Source organism: Rhinolophus sinicus, chromosome 6 (genome assembly GCF_057876585.1).
Source record: "Rhinolophus sinicus isolate RSI-liver-muscle chromosome 6, RSI-T2T, whole genome shotgun sequence".
NCBI lineage: Eukaryota > Metazoa > Chordata > Mammalia > Chiroptera > Rhinolophidae > Rhinolophus > Rhinolophus sinicus.
The window spans coordinates 69627236-69649328 of record NC_142506.1 but is presented as its reverse complement, the minus strand read 5'-3'; the positions used below and the strand labels follow the sequence as shown (position 1 = coordinate 69649328).

General features: G+C 59.7%; 1 protein-coding gene across 15 annotated transcripts in view; it reads right to left on the bottom strand.

The window, feature by feature from the left end:
* The window catches only part of PPFIA4 (PPFI scaffold protein A4), a 37439-nt gene extending 17109 nt beyond the window's left edge, over positions 1-20330 (bottom strand). For 3 of the 15 annotated variants that reach the window (XM_074317142.2, XM_019750872.3, XM_019750879.3), the window contains exons 1-18: positions 20174-20329; positions 17760-17837; positions 15157-15244; positions 11847-12476; positions 9237-9338; positions 8782-8946; positions 8472-8546; positions 8168-8242; positions 7462-7653; positions 7029-7175; positions 6649-6783; positions 5870-5953; positions 5520-5651; positions 5204-5266; positions 4488-4579; positions 2578-2686; positions 1102-1310; positions 20-260 (exon numbers count right to left, since the gene is read on the bottom strand). In XM_074317142.2, coding sequence (XP_074173243.1) covers positions 20-260; positions 1102-1310; positions 2578-2686; positions 4488-4579; positions 5204-5266; positions 5520-5651; positions 5870-5953; positions 6649-6783; positions 7029-7175; positions 7462-7653; positions 8168-8242; positions 8472-8546; positions 8782-8946; positions 9237-9338; positions 11847-12080 — 2055 coding nt within the window. In that variant the 5' untranslated portion in view covers positions 12081-12476; positions 15157-15244; positions 17760-17837; positions 20174-20329. Of the gene's footprint in view, positions 1-19; positions 261-1101; positions 1311-2577; positions 2687-4487; positions 4580-5203; positions 5267-5519; positions 5652-5869; positions 5954-6648; positions 6784-7028; positions 7176-7461; positions 7654-8167; positions 8243-8471; positions 8547-8781; positions 8947-9236; positions 9339-11846; positions 12477-15156; positions 15245-17759; positions 17838-18024; positions 18183-19796; positions 19898-19998; positions 20057-20173 lie in introns of those variants that run through there. The other 12 variants (XM_074317145.2, XM_074317152.2, XM_074317151.2 and 9 more) reach the window with 12 other exon arrangements.
* Between the last annotated feature and the right edge of the window lie 1763 nt (positions 20331-22093).

Here is a 22093-nt window from a genome sequence, read left to right as displayed (position 1 = left end):
ACTGTCCCAAGACTCTCACCAGGGTCATGACCCCCATTCGGTCCAGGTCCTGGGCAGCACTGCGGGAGGTAAGCTTAGGGGCGGAGCGGCCGCTGAGTGCAGGGGACACGCTGGCCAGGGACAGGGCGGTCAGAGAGGAGGGGATAGGGCCACGCTTGTGCAGCTGGATCAGGTCGAGGGCCTCCGAGCTGCCACTGGTCACGCGCGTCTGGATCTCCTCGGCCCGCAGCTCTGTGCACTCTTTCTCCTCCTGGATCACCCTGGGGACAGGCGGGACCATCAGCCACCGGGGCCAGCAGAGGCAGGTGGTCCTGGCACTGCGGGCGTGCAGGCTGAAGGGCACAGCAGGTTCCACTGCTCTCTTCCTCGCTGGCCGGCTTAGGCAACATGTTCCCTGCTTTAACGAAGCGGGTGCCAGGAGGGTGCCATCTAGGCAGCGGCTGGCGCAGACCACCCTGACGGCAGAATCCTGACCTACCGCCCCCTGCAGGTGACCTATCAGGCACTGGGCTGTCTGGCCTCAGCTTCCCAGTCAGCAGTGCTCTATGTCTCCAAGCACAGGACCTGTAACTGATGCTGACCCCATGGCGTTCTCCCAGTTCAGGAAAAGTGAGAACAATGGGAACATTGCGGGTGGGTGGGGGCGCTCGGAGAGGAGTGTACGCCCGTCACACACCCGCACATGAACACAGATGTAACGATGCCAACTGTCTCTGAGGAGCCGGACTTGCCTTTACTCTGAGAGCATGTCTTTCCAACGTGAGGGTGTTAAATGTCCTGCTTCTGCAGAACGGCTATGGCAGGAAATGGCAGTTATCTTGAATGTTTTACTTGGTGGAATAAAGCTGGCGGTCCTGTGTCAGTTCCCTTCTCTGTGTGTGGAAGGGACCCGTGCTGCCTGCCCTTAGGGCTGTGCCAGAGTGACAAGCGCACCTCAAAGCACTCCCCCCAGGTGGCCTGAGTGGGAGGAGCACGGGGAGGGGCATGGAGCCTGAGCCCCTCGGGACAGCCTGGCCCCACTCAGCCTCCCTGGACTATGCTGTAAGGAGCCGCCGGGAGAGGCCAGTTCATGCAGACGTCCTCCCCAGCACCCGGCCCCACCTGATCTCCTCATTGATGGCATCCAGTTGCTCCTGCAGCATCATGGCCAGGGTCTGGGCGTCAGAGTGGCTGCTGGGGGAGGCCACGTCCATAGAGCCCAGCAGACACCCGGGCTCACTCTCATCCACGTCGGAGATCTCAGGGTCACTGTCAAAGGCAGGGGTGGCCGTGGGGGCCAGCACCCCAGGCAGTGGAGACAGCTCCCAGTCCTTGGCAAAGGAGGAGGGGAAAGGGGTAGCAAGAAGACGTCCCCGTGGCTGAGGAGCAGAACGCTCCTCACCCAGGTCAGCAGCACTGGCATCTCCTGGGAGCTTGCTAGGAATGCAGAGGCTCAGGCCCACCCCAGATCTAACAAGATCTATTTGCACATCAAAGTCTAAGAAATGCTACTGAACTGCCTCTGGGAGCTGGGGAGCAGACAGGCAGGCTGCTGCTCTGAATCCCGGCTCCCCCAGACACCAGCTGTGCAGTCCCAGAAAAGTGGTTTAGGCTCCCGAGCCTCAGTCTCCTCATGTGTGAAACGGGGTCACAGGACCTACTCCCTGTGAGGGCTGGCACAAGCAAGCGCGTTAACACAGACGAAGGGTGACAAGGCCCAGGGAACAGCAAGGGCCAAGTAGGCCTGTCTGTCCCAGCTCCAGCACATCGCAGGACCCTCTAGGAGCATCTCAGAAACCATCCTGCAAATCTCTTTGGTGGGCAAAGGCCCAGAAGAGGACAGCACACAGAACCCAGCTGGGACAGGCGGAAGGACAGGGGTAGGAAAGGAAGGGGGCAGGGACACAGAGGGGCTCCTGGGCAGCTGCTGTGTTCTTACAAAGAGGACGAGGAAAGGGGTGAGGGGAAAGAGAAGAAGCCCCTTCAGACTGAGACCCCTCAGCCTGGGCTCCTTCCTGCTGCACCTGTATCTCCCAGGGCCCTGGGGCATGGACAGGCTCAGTAAACAGCACGACCAATGGTTACAGGGCCAGGAAGGCATCAGACTGCCCCTTGTCCTTCCTGGTCCCCCAGTCTCCTGAGGCAGACCCAGCAGGAACTCGCAGCTGCTCCTCAGGAAATGTAAGGTGCCACCCCAAGGGACAGTCAGCCTGCCATCCCGCCCTCCTCTCCCCCACAAACCACAGCTTTTGTTCCAGAAGGCTTGCCAATTCCGTCTTGCCCCTGAATCCCCCACCCTGACCACATGCCCGCACACCCAGACACACGTGCGCACACTTCAGGGGGGCCTCGGGGACGGCTGGCCACCCGCCAGCCCCCACCTCGCCCACCAGGAGGCTGAGGCGAGGGGCACACAGCTGTTGCAGCTGACAAAGGCCCCAGCCCCAGGGCTGCAGCTGTCGCTGACACAGGGGAGGGCAGAGAGAGGATTTGCACCCCATGCCAGCCGTCTGTGAAACTGGAGCCAGGCACATGGCAGAACTGACCCCAAATTCCTGGGGAGACCCCCCCACACTCAGCCCACTGCTCACCACTCACCTTGGCAGGCTCCTGCCGCAGTGCCGAGTAGTGGCGATGCAGGCCTGGGGGCACGTGGCTGGTTGTGCTCAGGGAGAACCGCACGTCCACCGCACTGCCCGGGCGTGACCTTGCATGGAGCGGACGGGGAGAGAAGAGAGCCCTGAGGACTGAGCCCCAGCTCACACCCCCGGGCCCATAGACTTTAGGGTCTTCAGCTTGGAGGAGTCTTAGCAGGACAGAGAGTGATGTGTTTTAGGGCCGCCATGTAAGCAAGAGCTTGATTTATTCTCTGGTGCTCCAGGTGAATGTTCTAGGGAGACAGCCTTCCATTTACAAGAAACACCTTCGAATGGCAAGAGCTGGCTTATGATGCAACTGGGCGCTGTAAGGAAGCTGAGCTCCCCATCGAAGAAACATTCAAGTGGAGGCTCAATGGCCCTTGCACAAGATGCTGTGGAAGGGCTCCTGGCACGGAGAGGTCGGCAGGAGTGATCTTTTTGGGGCCTTCAACTCTGAGGGTCTGTTTCTTGGTCTTCTCCCCAGCAATTTTCCTTGGGGTCTCCCCATAATCTGGATGGCGCTTTGGCCAACATTCCACCCTGGCACCCTCCCCCATCCCAGGAAGCCTCAGGAGGCCCTGACACTGGACCAGGGACATACACTGCCCCAGGGGTCTATTCCAAACCTGGGATTTTAGGGTACCAGTAATGATCCTGTGGGATGTCTGGGTGCCCTCCCAGCTTGGAACCCTTAGGTAAGCCCAGAGCAAAGGGACAGGGTGGGCCTCCAACGGGCATCACAAGGCAACTGGAGGGAAAGGGGAGCTCCTGCCTCTCCCTGTCCCCTCCCCTGCAAAGTGGCACCAATTTCATGCCAGGTCCAGTGCATGTGTCGTCAAAGCCAAGAACCCCCAACCATTAGGAAAGTTTGGTGTGCTCAGGGCCAGAGCTCACTAATGGGGGAGAGGGGCTACTCTCTTCTGAGCAGCCTGTGGGAAGGGAGAAGTCGGAGGAAGAGGCTGGCTACCGTTTCTGTCTCATTCCCTGCTTCTCTCTACACTCCTATACAGAATTCCTGACAAATGTGAAGATGGTACTTAAGTCTGCACCACCCAACACGCTTTTCCCTAATTCCGGCCTCCCCCCACTCCAACGCAGACACACTTCCTTTAACCTCTCTGCAGGAAGCCAGGGCGGCCCCACTGGCCTGATACGGAGCTTCCGAGGTTCTGGTTTGAGCGACTTAGGTTGGGCAAGAAAACAGCCAGGAGCCACGAAGCTGGAGTGGATGCACCCGTTCAGTCTCCTCGAGCCTCATCCTGCCTCTCTGGGCAGAGAACTGAGGGCAGGCTCGAGGTCTGAGTTCAATGTCAATTGCTTCACAAAATATGGAGAAAAATCCAGAAGTTCCCTGAAACGCCAGCCTAATCCAAGCATGAGGTGGAAAGCTCCACTCACCATCTCTTAAAATGTTTTCAGGAAAAGGGGTGGCACAACCGTGCAGGTGACAGTAAGGACGTCTGGAAGCCTCATTCCAATCTCTCTGCCGGCTTCCTGAACCTAGGTGGTCCTCAAGCAAACAGCAAACTGAAGACCCCTCAGACGGTGTCTCAGAATGCGAGTGAGCCAGGCACTCTCCATGAGCGGGCCGGGGGGCGTGGGTGAGCCCTCGGTCAGGAAGCAGGGAGCACGGCCTAAGAGGGGCCTCCTGTGTCTGTGTGCCTCTGAGCGCCCCACGGAGCACAGGCGCTCCCTTCCAAAGTGCCCAGTGAGCTCGGTGGCTTTGACCCAGCTCTCCAAGCCTCAGTGTCCCTCCTGAAACGGAGAAGCACCTGAGGTCCTGTGCAGCCTTTCGGAGGGAGGAAGTGTCTGTCCTCAGGGTCCACCCATGACCCCTCCCAGCACGTCCAGCCTCCCGTGCTCCAGTACCTGGAGTGGACGCCGTCTGCAAATGGCCCCCCTCGACCCTTCAGCTGGTCCACCTCTTGGCGCAGCTTCTCAATCTCTTCAGACAGGCGGCCCTGTGCCAGGCAGACCCAGGTGGGAGTGGCGGCCAGGTGTGGCAGAGAGGGGAGAGGGGGACAAAGAAGACACCAGAGTCGAGGAGAAGCAGAAGAATGCCCTGCAAAGTCCAAAGCCAGGGACCCCAGCCGGGCCACGGATTTCACCAGAAGAGATGAGGTCCAGCTGAAGAGTGACCACAAGGGCAGCAGCGGGCGGGCAGGGGGCGGGAGAGGAGAGGGCTGTGTCTGGGGAAGGATCCTACCAGAGCAGGCCTGCAGGGCCCTCCCCAGCACACTTCACAGGGCACACGAGGCAGAGCACCACAGGGCCGTGCTCTCCAGGCCTTGCTGACACTGGGAGGCAGGCACAGGGGCTGACCCTCCCAGAACCACTGCACTCGTGCCTCAGCCACTTTGAGGTATCACAAATCCTTCTGCTGAGTCCTTCACTGGGTCCCAGGTCTCTGCTGCCCACTCTGTGCCCTGTGCTGGGGCCTGATTCTTCTTTCCATGGGAGGCAATGCATCTACTGCGCACGCTCCAGTGAGGGTTAGTGAGGTAACGTGCGCGCGGACTGACAAGGGCTCGCTTGGTGCGGGGTCCCTCCCAGGCTGGCCGGTTGGTTGGCCAGCAGCTGGGTACCTTGTGGTGCCGCTGTTCGTCAATCTGCCGCTGGGAGCTCTCCAGCTCCTGCATCAAGGTGTTCTGGGGGAGAACAGCTGTGAGCCAGGGACCCCGCCTGGCTCTCCATGGCGGCCAGCTCCTCCCTTGTCCAGCCTCGCTGCAGGCCAGTGCTCACTGGTCCCGTCCCAGACGCGGGCCCGGGACTGACCGCTCACGGCCCGACCCCACCCTCCCGGAAGCCCCGCCCCTCCGGGCCGCCTGGCCCCGCCCCACCACCTGCCGGGCCCGCCCCCCCCCCCCCAAACCCCGCCGTTCCGGGTCCCGCCCACAGCACCTTCTCCTCCAGGGCGGCCATGCGCTCCTTGAGGTGCAGCTGCAGGCGCTCGTTGGACTCGGTAAGCAGCCGGTCCACCGTGTCTGACAGCCGCTTGTTGTGGTCCTCGTTCATCTTCTCCCGCTGGCGCACCTGCATAGCCAGCCCACCTCGCACCAGCCACCGCTGGGCCATCCGCTGCCCGCCCCGGGAGCCACCCTGCTGGAGCCACCCTGCTCGCTTGTCCCAATGTCATCCTGGGGAGCCCGCCCAGCTCCTCCCGCCCCTGCATCTCTGTACCAGGTGGCCAGTCCCTCCCCAGCTCCCACTTCCTCCGAGCCGGGGTCCTCAGAGCCCAGCCTGGCCCTCACCCGGGCCAGCTCCTGCTTCTTCTCCTCCAGCTGGCCCTCCAGCTGCCGGACGTGCTCCTCAAAGCTGCCGTGCCGTTCTGCAGCCTGGGGGCAGGGACAGGTCAGCGCAGCAGCGGACATCTGCCCCCTGCTCAGGCCTCCTGGCACACGCACCCCGTTTCCAGCGTGACCCTTGGGGGTCTGGGCCTCAGGGAGCAACATAGCCCAGCCCTCCCCTGTCATCTTGGAGCAGAACTGTCATCATCACCCCTTCTTCCTGCTCAGGGCCTGCCTTAAAACATGGCAGAGCTGGCATCGCAAGAGACTAAATTCTCCACACACTTCTGGAAAAAAAACCCACCTGAAAGCATGAGCTGCATGTCTTTATGCCTCCAGATGGATGGACGTGCACCTCAGTGCAGGAATTCAAGCTAAAGTGAGTTCAAATCCTGGCTCCCTCTCTTCCCAGCTGTGACCTTGGACAAGCTACCTTAGTAACTCATGTGCTTAGTAACAGTTTCCTCAACTGCTAAATGTGGATAATGACAGCACCAGTGCCTCGTACCACTGTGAGCACTAAATGAGACGATCCACAGCAAACACTCAGGACACAATTAGCACTCAGTCAGTTGGAAGCAAGGACTACTCTTCCAACAGGCAGAGAGGGTTCCTGGAGTTGCACCATGAGAAACGGTTTCCGGCTCCTGGCCCACGAGCCTCCCACTCTCAGCACTGACAGTCTGGCTCCATAGAGCTCAGGAAGAGGGGGCACAGGCAGAGCCCGGGCCCCGGCCACGTGCCTTGGTGAGGGCTGCAACCCTCTGGGCCAGCTCGGCCTCCACCTCGGGCAGCGTCTCGGCCTTGCGCATCGTCTGCTGCAGCTTCTGCTCTGCCACCTCCAGCAGCTCCTGTAGGTGTCGTGCCTTCTCCTCACACTGGCAAAAGGGCGGGGAGGAGAGCCAAGAGGGAGAACCGAGGCCTCCAGGCCCCACCCGGCCTGAGCAGAGAGCAGGTGATAGGCCAGGAAGCAGCAAGAAACAAGCTGGGTTCTCGGCTGCCCAAGAGGCAACAACATCCAAGGGGATGACCCCGGGGGCTCCTGGGCCACCAAGGGAAGACTCCAGCAGGATCAAGACCCGAGTCAAGTACAAGGCTTCCCCGCGCCACCTGGAGGAGTTACCTGGTGGTGCAAGGACTCCTTATTGGCCAGCTCGTTCTCCAGTTTGTCGTTGAGGTCGTGGATGGAGGTGGCCTCACGCTGAGCCGCCAGGTAGCGCTTCTCCAGGGTGGTGATCCGCTCCTCCATGTCCTCCTTCTGGGCCAGAGCCTGCGCGGGACATGAGGGGACTGATGGGAGGTCATCACCTTCTCCCTGCCCCCGTCCGATCTGCACCTCCCCACCAACAGCTGGTGGGCTGCAGCTTCTCCACACTGCCCGGCCAGTGTATGGCCTCCACCTGTCCCTCCTGCCACTCCTGCCACCATCGGACCCCACCAAGTGCTCCGTGTCACACTTCCCGGTCCTCCCGCCACCCAGGGCATCCAAGTAGCTGCCCTCCTGAGAGCCGGACGTCTGCACCCGGCACGAGGGGGCAGGCCAGGCCTTCGCCCACCTCCCGCAGGTCCCGCTGACGCCTGCTGCTCAGCTCCTCCGACTTGATGAGGTCCCGGCGGGCGGTGCCCAAGTCTTCCTCCAGTTCAGCGACGGCTGCAGTCAGGGTGACCAGTCGCTCCCGGGCCTGGCTCAACTCAAAGCTCTGCTTCTCCAGCAGCTCCTGCAGCTCCTGCACCCGGCCCATGTCACCCTCCAGGGACAGTGAGCTGTCAGTTGGCCGTCAGAGCCCAGGACATCCCGCTCCCTGCCCCACCCAGGGAGGTGGAGGCAGGGACAGCTCTTCCCCAGCCTCAGAGCTCACTCCCCACGATGACACACACCCTGACTCTCCCGTGTATCTCTTGAAAAGCAAGTTTCTCTTTCACCTGCTATCTCAGCCTCTTCTACCTTAGAAAGGCATGACGAGGGGGACCAAGGCTCCGGGAGACAAGGGCTCTCTCCTGAAGTGGACACACAGGTAGAGGGGCCCTAACAATTACACTGGACAAGCACCTGACGTGTCTAGCAGTGAGTCGGGCACTCAACCGACAATCTATACACTTCTCCACAGATGGGGTTAGGGAAAGGCGGAAAGAGGAGGGAGGATACCGGAGAAAGCCCCGAATTTAATTCAAGGAGCTGCTGTCCTGAATAAGCTGGGCCGGGCCCTCTGCACCTGTCTCGGGGAAGGCATGCCCCCTGCTCCATGGCTCCCCAAGACCCACCTTCCACAGGCGTTTCGGTCCCAGCTGCACAGTCCCCTCGTCTCCTGCCACTCCGTCCTGAACCCCTGCCCCCTGCTGCAGGGCACAGCCCCCGGGGCAGTGAGTCACAGACAAGACAACCTGCTATATGTTCCACACACTTGTGGGTCCCCCGCCTCCTAGACAGGTGCCCTGCCTCCCCTTGGCCAGCAGTCTGCAGCCAGGACCATGGGGAGAAACCGATGGGGAGCAGAGTAGGGCAAAGGGGTGCACAGCCTTGGCTCGAGGGGCCGCAGTGCAGAAGGAGGGTGGGAAGGCTGCTTACCTGCTGGTGGGCACCTGCCAGCTGCTCCTCCAGTGTGGTGACTCGCTCCAGGGCCGCCCGGAGCCGCTCTCGCACCTGCCCAAGGTAAGAAGTCACGGGGAGATGGAGGGAGAAACGGAGACCCCACTGGGCACTGGCTGGGTCCACCGCTGCTGGGTGTGAGGCAGAGCAGGGTGTGCCAAGAGGCACCCTAACGGGAGCCCCTGGAAATGGCCAGTAGGAGGCGGACCAGCTAGAAAACAGTCTGCCCCAAACACAGGACACAGACGTCGCAGAGAAGGGACCAGAGGCTGCAGGGCAGGCTGGGTACCTTCTCATCCAAGGCCTTGTGGTGCTCAAACAGCGACTTGAGGGCTTTCAGCACCTCCACCTCACTGGAGACCCCGGAAGGCGACTGGGCCTGGCGCTTCACCACGGTCATCCTTAGGGACCGCTCATGGCGGGACACCAGGCATTCCAGATGCTCTAGAAGCAGCTGGCAGGGAGCAGGAAGGCGAGAGGAGTGCTGTGGGTCTGTGTGCAGGGCGACCGGAGTGCCCATGGGCTCGCTGGGGGGACCGGGCGCCCCATCTGTGCCATTGTTCAAATGCTCAAATACTTCCGTGCTTGTCAGCCCCAAGCCGGCTGCCCTGGCCTCTCTCCTCGGACCCCGACTACACGTGAAAGACGGAGGTGTCTGACTGTTACCCCAGCATACAGGGTAGGGATGTGCCGGCCTGGCCAAGGGGTCCACAGCCCCACGCACACGCCCCAGGACCCCCTTACCCTCGTGTTATTCCGCTCTGCTGTCAGCTCTGATATCTCTTCCTCCCGCTCTAGGAGCTGCTCCCGACACATGCTCAGCTCTCGGGTTAAGGTGGCAAATTCCTGAAAACCCCCAAGGCCCCTCAGCACGTGGGACACGCCCCGAGCAGCGTCCTGCATGCACAAGGCAATGGTGGGGCCCTCTCAACCATCCCTACTTCCACCATCTGCCCAGAGACCTCCGTCTCCATCTGGTTGGGCAGTAGACTCCCGAGGGGCCCACAGCTCTGGGTCCTGCACACTCCGAGGGCACAGGAGGGTCTGAGGGGACAGGGCTGGATACAAGAGCCAGAAAATCAGTCTGCTCTGCAGTCCCTTCCCCCTCCAGCCACCAGCATCACCTGATGTCCTCCCTCCCATTTTGTGTGTCTGTTTCCCCAGCAATGCAAGGAGCTTTCCCTTTAGAACATGATGGAGGGGAGTTTTGCCTCTGGTTTGACACAGTCCAGACGGACCCTGACGGACATTAGAGAAGCAGGAGTCCCAAGGAGCTTTCCCCCTCCGCAGGGTTTTGGCAGCTGCCGGTGGCCAGTGAGACAGGGGACTGAAGGACCCACCTACACAGGAGCAGGAGAGCATGCAGGCCTGCCCAGCCGGCCAGACGGCTTCAGCTCTGGCTTCTGGGGCCCCTGCTCACTCGGTCCAGGGCTGCACCCTGGCCACTTGCTGGGCCCAACCCAAACCCAGGCTGGCATCCATTCGAGGGCACTGCAGAGTCCTCTGCAGCCCACCGTCCCCATTAGGACAGCACACAGGGGTGACAGGCTGGCCCCACAGGTCCAGGCCCAGGTATCCTACTGATTTCCTTAGACATCACCTCACTCCAGAAAGAGAAGTGGCCCAAATTCTATGGCTTCCCTGGGTTGGGGGTGACTGAACAGTGGCTGTAGGAAGGGACAAGGGACCCAGAGAGGCCAGAGCCTGAGACGCCACAGCCCAGACCCTGCTCCCTGACTCCCTCTCTATCAAGGCCACAGCCAAAGGCAGTCAAGCATCTCGACCCTGGAAGGCCTGGCCCTGGTCCTGGTCATGCCCCAGCTTTCACACATGCACACATGACACGCTTGTACCCAGAGACAGGACTCGATGGCAGACCCCAGCCCCACCTCAGTGCACCACCACCAAAGCATGGGTGCTCTGTCCTCCCTCCCCTCAGCCCAGCCCCTGCATGGCCTCCCCACCCCAAGACGCCTCTGCAGACGCTGTCCCAAAGCACAAGTCAAACTTCTCCTCGCTTTCCAGCTTCATCGCCCTAAGGCCCTCGGCCTGGGTCCCCTGCTGTTTCCAGCCACCAGCGAGCCTTTCTAATGCCACACCTTTGCTCAATGGGGGAGCCCAACCCTCTGTCACCACCTGAGGAAATCACAGCCATCTTTCAAAACCCATCTCAAAGGCCGTGCCTCCTGGGGCTCCCCAGACTCCCTGGGGGAGGCTCTCCCTGCTCCCACAGTGTTGGGAACGGTGGCTATGCCCATCATTCACTCACAGATACTGTGAGCACCTCCCACATACCAGGCCCTGTGCTGGTCGCTGGGGACAGTGACGAGGTCCCTGTGCTCAAGCTCCCAAGAAGAGTCACCGAACCTCTTTGAACTTGCACCCTCCAATCTGCGAGACACAGGTGTGTCCCTCAAGTGTCTCCAGGAGGGCCCAGTGAGCCCATGAGTGCAAAGCATTTAGCACAAGGCCACCAAAGCCAGCGACCCGTCACTGATACTCTCTCTTCCAGTCACTTGCGTTCTGGTAATGAGCTGCAGGACAGGGATGGCTCCTCCACTCTCGGCCCGTTTGGGCCCCTGCAGTAGGGTAGGACGGCCCACCTCCCACGCCAATTCTTCACCAGGACCCCATCTTCCTACTGACAAAGCATCACAAGACACTGAGCCGGGCAGGAGCCTCTGCCACCCACGCCCACAGCGTCCTGCCACATGGTAAAGGGCCTGAGCTGAGCCTCGAGCCTCTGGTTCCTGGGCTGCCCTGCCAAGCCCTCAGCCTGGGTGGTCACCAGCAGCTAAGCAATGTGCTCGAGGTTTCGTGTCATCGTTTGTGATAACAGTGCCAGCTTCACAGCTGTGAGAACTTAGGGAGGAGCTGAGAACACAGAACACACGCGAGGGTGACGTGCGCTGGCCGTGGTGCTGAGGCAGGCGTAGGACAGCTGTCCAGACAGCGCTTCCACGTTCAGCTCTGCCTACAATTTCCTACGGGAAACCTCTTGGTTGCTCATCTGAGGACTAAGAGAGGCGACTGGGCACCTCCGAGGCTCCCCCCACGCCGTCTTCGGTCCCCGGTGGCCCAGCACCCCCAAGAACAGGCGTGGGGAGGAGAGGCCGGCCGTGCAGAGGCCCTTCCCTGCCAGGCGCCACCTGCCGGCCGAACAGGCTCACTGCAGTTGGGTTTTCTCCCCATCAAAGTGCAGCCGCTTCTCCAGGTGAAGCCAACAACATGCTGGCTGAGATGCTTGGGAGTGGCAGGGACACGAAGGCAGTGACGCCTGTGAACCCCATGTGCTGACATGAGACTTCGACGCAGATGGGCTGAGGGCCCCAGGACGCTAGGCTCTGGCCTCACCTGAGGGAGCGCGGAGTTCAGGTGACGCTGGAGCTGGTCCCTCTCACGGAGGGCGTCCTGGAGCCGGCTCTGCGTGGCTGCCAAGGCCTCCTGACTCTCACGAAGGGACTCCAGCAACTTCTCCCGCTCATCCAGCATGTTCACCATCAGCTGCTCAAAGTTGGCGTCAGTGTCCGTGCCATGGGGGGGGCCCAGGGAGTCCCCCTCCTTGATTGTGGGCATCACCTCACACATGGTGGGGGCAGGCAGGGCCTTCTCAGCGTTGGGGGACAGGGGAGGAGTTCACGGAGTTGGCAGCTCCAGGCAGCCCCAGAGCACAGGTCTCTGGACAGGCGGTGCCAGGCAGGTGACAGCTGGGCTGGGGCTGGTCCTGCGGCCTCAATCTCTCTGGCTCTGAGAGGCACCTGGTGCCTGAGGACCCCCCATAGGACAGAGCCAGAGGACTGGGCGTGAGCCCTCAGGGCTGGGGCTGGGTGTCCTATGTCCCCAGACAAGCGGGCAGCAGCCAGGTGTGGCCATGACAGACAGGGAGAGCAGGCTGGAGGTGGACCCTTGCTCACACAGAGCACTGGAGCCTGGCAGAGTTCCCACTGGATCTAGCGACACCCATTGTTTCTGGAGGACACAGATCTGTGGGAGAAGACTGCTATGAGGACGAGCTGGGTGGAGAAAGGCGTGTAGCGGACGGTGGGGGTAAGGGGGCAGGAAGCTGGCACCCCCACTGGGATGGGGCCCTCTCCGGTTCTCCCACCACGGGAGCCTCGGCCTCCAGCTGCCCCACCTCCAGCTGTCAGACTGCGGCCACTGGCTGGTTCCCCCACCCACGTGCTCTCTGGCCAAATATAGAACTGATTCAGGCTGCCCAGACTCCTGTGGGACCTGCGGTGGGAGAGGGGGCAGGAGGGAAGGGGGTTTCTGGCCCTTGCCCCATAGCTTCCCCCACCTCGGGCCAAGGCAAGCACAGAAGGGGTTAAAAGGCTCCGGGCATGTCAGGGTCTCACACAGGGGCCTGACTGGAGGTCAGGAGACAGGCAGGGGGCTTCTCCCCAACCACTGGTACACCTGGCTCATCACTCAGGAACAATGCTCGGCCCCAAATCACGCCCACTCCTGAAACCTGGCTGGCAGCAGGGGTGCATTCTGGGTTCACAGCCTGCTAGCCTGGGCTGGAGCAGGGACCCCGGGGTTGACGTGGGGTGGGGGCCGCTGCTCATGGCTGGGAATCTTCTCCCTCCATATACACCTGCCCGCTGCTGGCACTGCCCGCAGTCACCAGCGAGGGCATTAGCACATGCACAGCCTGGCACAGGGATGCCCGGTGGTCAGAGCAAAGGAGGGTGTGATGAGTTCGGCAGCAGCTGGGGACCCCCCTGCCTGCCCCTGGCTCCCACCTCCCAGCCCACTCCTGCGGCATGACTTGAGACGTCAGGCACCCACGTGACCATGCCTCAGGAACGCTGCTTCCCTTCCTTCCCATCCCACCCCTCCCATTCGGGAGGCACAGAACAGCTTCTTGCCCACCCCTCAGTGGCAGACTGGGAAGGTCAGGGAGGATGGGAGACATGGGGACCCCCCAGTGAGAGCTGAGAACTCAGAGCCTGGGCTGAACCCGGCATCAGGACCAGAGAAGGGCCAAACCTCTTTCACCTGTCATCGCCTCCCCTAGAGTACCGATGGGCTAGGCAGAAATGGGGGGCAGCAAGAGAGAGGCTGGGGAGGAATGTGGGCCTGGACCGGACAGAAGTCAGGCGCCAGCCTGAGAACACCCATGTTCACACCACAGCCATTCCCCGGGGGCCCCGCACTTCAGGCAGGTGTGCACATACCTGTGCACGGAGACCAAGGACATACATGTGGCCACGCACATGCTCCCAGACATGGAAACTGGACACAGACGCTGACACAGGGGACCCTGTCCCCAAGCTGGACAGCCACCATGGAGGGCAGGGTCCCAAGAGGCTACCGAGGTGAAGTATTAATAGCACCCTGGTCTGCCCCCCCCGAGCAGCAGGAGCCAGAGCTGCCCTGTCACTGACGCTAAGGACGGTCATTCCTCCCACTGCCCAGCCTCTGCGCCCTGGACCCCGCAGCCCAGTGCTCCGATCTGGGAGCAGAAAGGCCACCATGGCCCCGAACACCTCCCCAAGCTCATCAGCAGCCACTCCCCACACCCACCCCAAGGAGACATGGGAGAGCAGATGAGGAGGCCAGGCTGGGGAAGGGCCCCTGCGGCAGAAAGCTACTCAGGAGTCAGGGACCCTGGAGATGGCATCAGTGCAACAGACCCCAGTGGCCTGCAGTGAGTGACGGAAGGTCAGGTGGGTGACCTTGGCCGTTATCACCACGACTGAGGCCTCTCCTGTGCCAGGGATCCCAGGGTGCTTGTTCTGCCCACCTTGGAGGGAGAGCAGAAGGCACCATGACTGACGGGGACAGTGAACTGCCTGGATGGCTGGGGGCCTGTGGGTAGGGTTACACAGCTCTCACAGCAAAGGGCCGACAGTTCTCTGGCTGCCAGGGTAACAGGCGGCCTGCTCAGTCTCCTCCTGCCAACTGAGAAGCTAGCCCCGCTACCACCAGCCCTCTCCCAGCCTCCCTGCACACCATGTGCCAGGTGGCACCTCCACTTCCCCTGGCACAATGCCCCCACATGGAGCCAGGTGCCCTGTCGAGAGCATAGGGGCTGGGGACACCTGGCTCCTTCTGGCTCCTGGGCTGGCTGGAAATAGTGGCATCATCATCTCAGCCTAACAAAGCCTCCTCAACCCCTGGACTGCGTCCCGGCGACATGCACAGGTCGATTCACAGGCAAAAGCCACCAGCGCCCAGAGCAAGCAGGGGCTTTGCGGTGAGGAGCGCGGGCGGGAGAGCTCCAGTGAGCAGGCGTGTGTGACGGGGAGAGGCTGAGTGAACAACAGGGAAACTTCTTTGGTTTCCCCAAATTTACCCCCATCTTTCCCTAACAACAGGAGGGGCGGGCACATGGGTCGGGTGTCCTGGCTGGTCACACGCAGGCTGGCGCCCCACGGCCCCACCAGATGGCCCGCCCACCACTGCGAGGTAGCCAGCCAGGGCCAGGCTGCCGCCCTGTGGAGGCCACCGGCATGGGCCAAGCTGCCGGAGTGCTCACATCTCAGTGCCTGTGAACTGAGCAAAGAGGGCGCTGCAGGGTGGGGCCCTCAGGGCCAAGAGGCAAGAGGAGGGGCTGTGCACCCCCCCCCACTGCAGGGCGGTGGTCACCCGGGAAAAACGGAGCAGTGCCCATGTGGTCAGTACTGAGCACGTGCCAGACACTGTGTGGTCAGCTTACTTGAATCCTCTCGGTTCCTTGCAAGGAGGACGTGATTCTTCCCGTTTCACAGATGTGAGAACTGGGACTCAAAGTCACGTAACCAAGTCTGCACAGCGAGAAAGAGGAAGAACCAGGGCTTGATTCCAGTCTGTCTGACTCCAGAGACGGGCAGGGATGGAGGCACAGGAGTGGACAGGACTCCTTCAGGCCACAGCCTGTTGCCCTCGTCCGAGACAATGCAGCCGAGGCACAGGTCAGCCCGGGGAAAGGCCTCTGTGCAGCAGCCACCATATCACGAGATGGCCCCTGGGCCTCGATCTGTGAGACCCATCTCTCCAGCTGCTCCCAGGACTTAGTTATGGGCCAACTCTTCCCAAGACACAGCCTGTCACGTGCGTGAGCACCCAACCTGCTGCACAACCAGGGCCTCTGGACAGTGAACGGAGGCACCGTGACAATCACACCAGGACACAGGGGGACACTGGGGCTGTCACACCCACTGTCACCACCCAGGAGGACTAACATCAGGCGAGTGGGGAACGGAGGGCCACAAGTCTCTGTGCACCCCCAAAATTGCACCCCCAAGTCTCTGCGCACCACCAAAATCACACCCACAAGTCTCTGCGCACCCCCAAAATCGCTTGTCCTCTCAAATAGACCAAATCATAGCCATCACAGACCGGGGTTGTGAGCGTACCTTTAGGGACAGCCTGGGGCAAGAAGAGGGCAGAAGTGAGACAAACGCAAAAGGCTCTGAACTCTCTTACTTTAATCTCATCAGCTCCAAGTTGGCTGGACATCCGATTGAGGTTTCTTTTGCATAAAGGGTTCCGCGTCTAAGAGGGGGTTACACAACCCCTGGTTTAAGTGTTGTCTGCAGAGACCCCGCTCAGTGAGCAGGTCCTCAGGGAGGCAGCACGACAGGGTGACAGAGCGGAAAGCCTGGGAGGGAAGGCTGCTCAGCAGGCCCACATTCTAAGTGTGTAACAGACGCCCCATGTGCACGCACGCCAGCACAGAAGTCTGCACCAGTAAACACAGCACACAGCTTTGGCCAAGCTTACATCACCGAGTAACCTTGGCCATCTTCTGCTAAACAGAGCTGCTGGTTAACACTGACATGAGTCCTCCAATAATGTCTGCAAGAGGAAATGAAGTAGCGTGGGGTATGTGTAGAGAATAAAAATCTTTCAAAATAGGGGCCCTGCGGGACAAATACGGGTCTTCTGGTGTTGGAGAAAAACGCTCAGAAGTCTGCATTAGATCAGCCGTCAGATTAGGGAGCCGTCACAAAGCAGAAAGCAGACGACCCAGGAGAACCCAGTAACATGAGATGGGAGCAGTCAGGTGCCAGGGGGCAAAAGGTCCAGAGTGCACAGGACTGCTCAGAGAAACGCAGGCGTCGTAGGAGTGTGAGTGTGTGGTTATGAAAAAGGGTGTGCGAGCGTGGTGGGGTGAGGTCCTGACAGAGTGTGAGCGTGTGTGTGCACAAGAGTGAGGTCCTGACAGAGTGTGTGTTCCGTCATGAGAGTGCACAGGTGTGGTCATGCAAACACATGCGTGAAATCACACATGCTCCTAAGAACACGTGGGCGCCATGGGAGTCTGCGCATAACTGTGAAAGATATAAGTGCATGTGTGGTGTTGACCTGTGTGAGCCTGAGAGGGCGGAAGGATGGGGACGACAGATAGCAGGAGTGACAATGCCACTTATTGCAAAAGCTCCTCCCGACAAGGGCCGAAGGTTTCGGGCCCTCCCCCTGGGACCCAGTGCGAGCAGAGGTCACGCAGCTGGGCCCAGCCCAGCCTTCGACTTACCGCTCCCCCATCAGAGCCTCCCTGTGGGGTCTCCGGAGCCCAGGGTCCACATGCACCAGTGACGGATCTCCCAGAATGTCCAGCGCTCAGGAACCAGCCCCAGCCAAACCCCTGGCCTGGCCCACCTCTGGGCCCCCCACTCACAGCCCATCACCGTTCACCCCACTCCCACCTCCCTGGAACTGCGGGTCCTACTGAGAAGGGCTTCCCGAGGTCCTGCGTGCAGGACTCAGACAGCCCATTCTACTTATTACCCCTCAGAAACAAGGAGTCCGACGCTAAGGGAGGAAGCCCTCAAGTCCTAAGGAGGATTGTTCTTAAACGGAGTGCAAGCCCATCACCCCTTTGAAACGACAGTTATCTGAAGACAGTGGTCATGAAGTTACATCAGACGTGTTTACTTTATAAGAACTCAACTCTGCTGAATGGCAAAATAAGAATAAAGGCCTGTAAAGCAAACCAGCTATTTCATCTGACACCTGACTACAAAATTATACTGCACTAAGCACTCTTCAAAATCACGGAATACGTTATGTGTTTATGTAACTGATATATAATGTCTACTAACTACATCTGGACTTAACATTTTGTTCAGTTATAAACCTAAACCCATATACCACGCTTCATCACTTTCCCTACTGCCTGCAGGATCTAATCCCCCCTGAGATGCTGCACCCCTGCGCTGGGTCCCCAGAGGCTCCTCTGCTCCAGGTTAAAGATTTCTGGCTGCAAAGAGGCTCTACTTCGTTGAACCCAGGGGATCAGAAGCCAGACCTCTTCAATTCCATCCAACAATTACTTACCGAGGAGGGTCCTGTGAATCCAGTGCTGACCTAGGAGTGGTTATGGATACAGGCTCGGCCCTTGAGAAGTGCGGCCTCCTGGAGAGAACACAGACACACAGTGATGGCTGGAGAGCCACACAGAGAGCAGCACTGACCGCATACCCAGCCTCTGGCCCAGCCGGGGGCGGCCCGAGCACCACTGGGATTTTCTCCTCAGCTCTCAGAATGAAGCAGCCCTGGCCAAGGCCTGTCGGACCCTGCTCCGGGCTGGAGCTGACCTCACCTGGGGGGCAGAAGACACTGGGGGAGCCAGGCCAGGCTAGGCCAGGCTCAGGCTCTGCCGGGCCCTGCAGTTAGACCCCCAGCTCGGAGCTCCTCCCCCATGACAGTCTCAGTGCCCAGAGACCTCCTCTCCATGCAGCCTGGCACCACGGCCCCTCCAAGTACTTCCACTCTGATGGTCACCCAGAGGGCTGCATTCCTGTGAGCCAGCACCATATGCCTTTCAGAGCTAATTATAGGTCAGCGAGACAGCAGGCCAGAGGGGGCACAGACGGTGACTTCCTGTGGCTGCAGTACACGCCCGTCCCTCCTTCCCTCCGGATTCTCCACCTGGGACCTGGACTGGAGGCTGCTTTCACTGCCTTGGTCCTCCCAACTCCACAACTCGTTCTCTCCAGCACACACTACACACAACTCCATACCACACCATGTTTCTATAGCAACCCATCCAATGGTCCAAAGCCCCGGGGGAGTGTCCCTGGCATAAGAAGCCTCAGCTGGCCCCCCCATATCCTAAAGCCCTCTGGGCCCCAGCTCCATGGCCCTGAGCTGAGTCTTCCGCCTGCCTCCTCATCCTCTCCCTGAGCTCTCACCCCATTATCCTCCGCGGCTCCAAAAGGACCACAGCAATCCCTGACAACTCTTTCCAACTCTAAGATTTCAGCAATCAACTCAGGGATGACACCCAGGAGCCTGGCTGCCTGGCCACCCTGCCCCTCCAATCCTTCCTCGGTCCCCAGCTGCCAGGCCACACACTCCCCGGCCGACACCATGACATGCTCACCGAGTGAGTGAGATTGCCCTTCCACACTGAGCCCCCACACTCTTCTGCCTCCCAGAGATGGGGTCCCCGCTGTGCCAGGTGTCTAATGCCTTTTGGCCCCAGTAACCACTGTGCTCGTCATCATCTCATTATGTTGAGACCCCTTTATCCCAGGCAGCGGCCTAGGCCTCAGGACAAAGTCCTAGAAAAGAGCCAATGGAAATAATCCCAACTGCTCCTTTGGGATGACCTGGGTTGTTAGTAGTTGTAGGGGGTGGGTAGGCTGGAATTCAGTTCAGACCGTTCCATCTTTTTCTAATCCAACAGCAATGTAACAAAATGGGGGACGGGTGTTAACAGAGTGCCTACTGTGTGACTGTGTGTACCTCTCAACTGCCCCACGGCTCTAAAGACCCAGTACCTAACACGTGTCTGGCATATAGCAGGTGCCCAGTAAATGTTTGCTGCGTGGAACCCCTCTGGAAAGACAGGAGATCCCTGAAAGCTGGCGCCTGGAGGGCGGCCTTACGCCCCCAGCAGGAGGGGGCCTGCACGCCAAGCACACCCTCCTTGGTAACCACTTGCTCACGCGAACAGCAAAGCAGCAGCCCAGCTCCCCTGCCCCTCCGACGGACACCTCCAGCATGACGTCAGCACCTAGTGGCACCTTGTCCTCCCCCCTCCTCCTCCTTCTCCAAGAAAAGCACCCACATCGCATTTCCAAGTCCTCCAAACCAACCTCTCTTCCCACCGGCCGTCAGAAGCCGCAGGATCTACACAGGAAAACGTACTACGTGGTGGGAACTCGGCTCCCCACTCTCACCCTAGCAGCTCAGGAATCTCTATTCCGCCCCCTTTTCCAGTTGCTACAGACTGCGGAGACGGGCACCTCTGGCACAGCCTGCGTCTCACAGCCGGAGGATGGAGAGCTAGCGACATGAAGGGGCGCTGTGAGCGACGCGGGAAAGGTGAAGACCCCCCCACCCGGGGGAACGCGACGTCCTCAGCACCTCTTGTGCCTCCGGGAGCGGAGCTGGCCCCGGAGCCTAGGGGCGCTTCTTCTCTGACTCTCCTAGGGGGATGGAGGTGCAGTCCGTCTGGTTTGCTCCAGGACACCTGCCACTCAGGCCCTCCTCTGAGGCTGATGGATGAGCGCGAACTCCACGCCCCCCACCCCGCCCCCCGCAAATCGGACATCGCCTCTACGCTCACCCCAAGGGCAGAGGACTGCAACGTCCGGAGAGAAGCGGCACAGAGGCAGCGTCTATGCCTGTGGAGCGAAAAGGGGCTGCTGCCCAAGGCGCGCCAGAGACCCCTCCCCGAACTGTGCGGAAGCTGGAGGTGGGAAGAGAGCCATCCTCCTCCAGCCTGGGCTCTGCACGCTCACCTGCCTGCACTGCTCCAAGACAGGGCAGCTCCTCGGAGGCCGCAGCAGCCAAGGAGCCGCCTTGACCTGAGGCCCCACACGCCCGACACCCAGCAGCTGCAGCCTCGGGGGCACGAACCCCGCCTCCTCACTCGAGGCCACGCCCCTGCCTGGGGTACGCCCACCCCTCACGTGACCAGAGGCCACCGCAGCCGCCTAGCAGAGCCCCACCCCCAGAGGCGGGGCCTGCCACCTCCCTCCAGGCCGCGCCCCGCCCAGCCCAGGCACGTGACCTGAGAGGGCTGTGAGGCTGCGCAGTCTGGGCTAGGCCTGGAGCTTCCCTTCAGGTGGCGCAGCATATAGGGCCCTCACTTTGAATCACCCAGGTCCCTTAAATTGGGCTCCGTACTGGCCTGGTTGCCAGCGATTTGTCACCTTTCACACCTGCTCCCTCATGCCCATTTCTTTTTTTTTTTTTTTTTAAGATTTTTATTGGGGAAGGAGAACAGGACTTTATTGGGGAACACTGTGTACTTCCAGGCATTTTTTTCCAAGTCAAGTTGTTCTCCTTTCAATCTCAGTTGTGGAGGGTGCTGTTCAGCTTCAAGTTGTTGTTCTTTCAGTCTTAGTTGTGGAGGGCGCAGCTCAGCTCCAGGTCGTTGCCGTTGCTAGTTGCAGGGGGCGCAGCCCACCATCCCTTGCGGGAGTCGAGGAGTTGAACCAGCAACCTTGTGGTTGAGAGAATGAGCTCCAACCAACTGAGCCATCTGGGAGCTCAGTGGCAGCTCAGCTCAAGGTGCCATGTTCAATCTTGGTTGCAGGGGGCGCTGCCCACCATCCCTTGCAGGACTCGAGGAATTGAACTGGCAACCTTGTGGTTGAGAGCCCACTGGCCCATGTGGGAATCGAAGCGGCAGCCTTCGGAGTTAGGAGCATGGAGCTCTAACTGCCTGAGCCACCGGGCCGGCCCCCTCACACCCATTTCTTGATTTTCCTTTGGTCACACCCATTTTTAAGTGGAGAAATTTGAAATCCATATATATTTCCGTAGCGTGCGCTTAAGTGAATTGTGTTGCTGTGCTGACACTGGAAAACGAAATGTCGGTCTGTTATACACACATTCTATGAAGACACTGTCCACGCCAAAATTCCTGGCAAATTTTAGCTCAATTTCCCTGACTTGCTCCTTCCCCTGTCCCGTGGTTATATACGCATCTTTCCCATCTGGTTTGGGAAGTTTCATCACCGTGCCCAGTCAGGCCTTCAGGGAACCCACGCACACTCTAGAAGCGGAGGGATTTCATATACGTGCTGTGTGTGTCCATCCATAGGCATACACACGTCCTACACCAGCAACATATGCTGTAGTTGAAATCCATGGCAAAAATAACCTTTCATTTATTTTCTTTCCTTCAATATATTCACCATTTGGCTTAGTTTCCTTGTATGTTTGGTAGAAGGCAGGACAATTTGAGTAATTCTGACTTATTTGGGGGGTAAGAAGTGAAGCTAAATTTATGTTATTTTGTCTGATCCTCAGGGTGAAATCAAAGTATAGATTTAAGGAAGTGAAAATTACAAAACCGATTTTACAAAAGTAGTCCAGCAAGTTCCAACTCTTCTCCAGGGGTGGGGGTGGGGGTGTCTCATCAGAAGGAAATCCCTGAGACACTTCCTGTGCTTTCACTAGTAAACCATGAATCATCCTAGAAGAGGCGACTCAGCTAATGAAGAGGGGAGGCTGAGGCTATGAAGGCTGCTGGTAACACACGTGACCACATATTTGTCGCCTTATGCTAAGACAGCAGCTGAGGCACCTACTATTCTATCATCGGACCATGGAGTTTGACACAAAAACTCGGAAGGTGAGTCAGAACACAATTATTAAGCCAAACCTATTTCACGCCCCCTTTGAAGGTAACGCCTAAATTGGGGCCATGC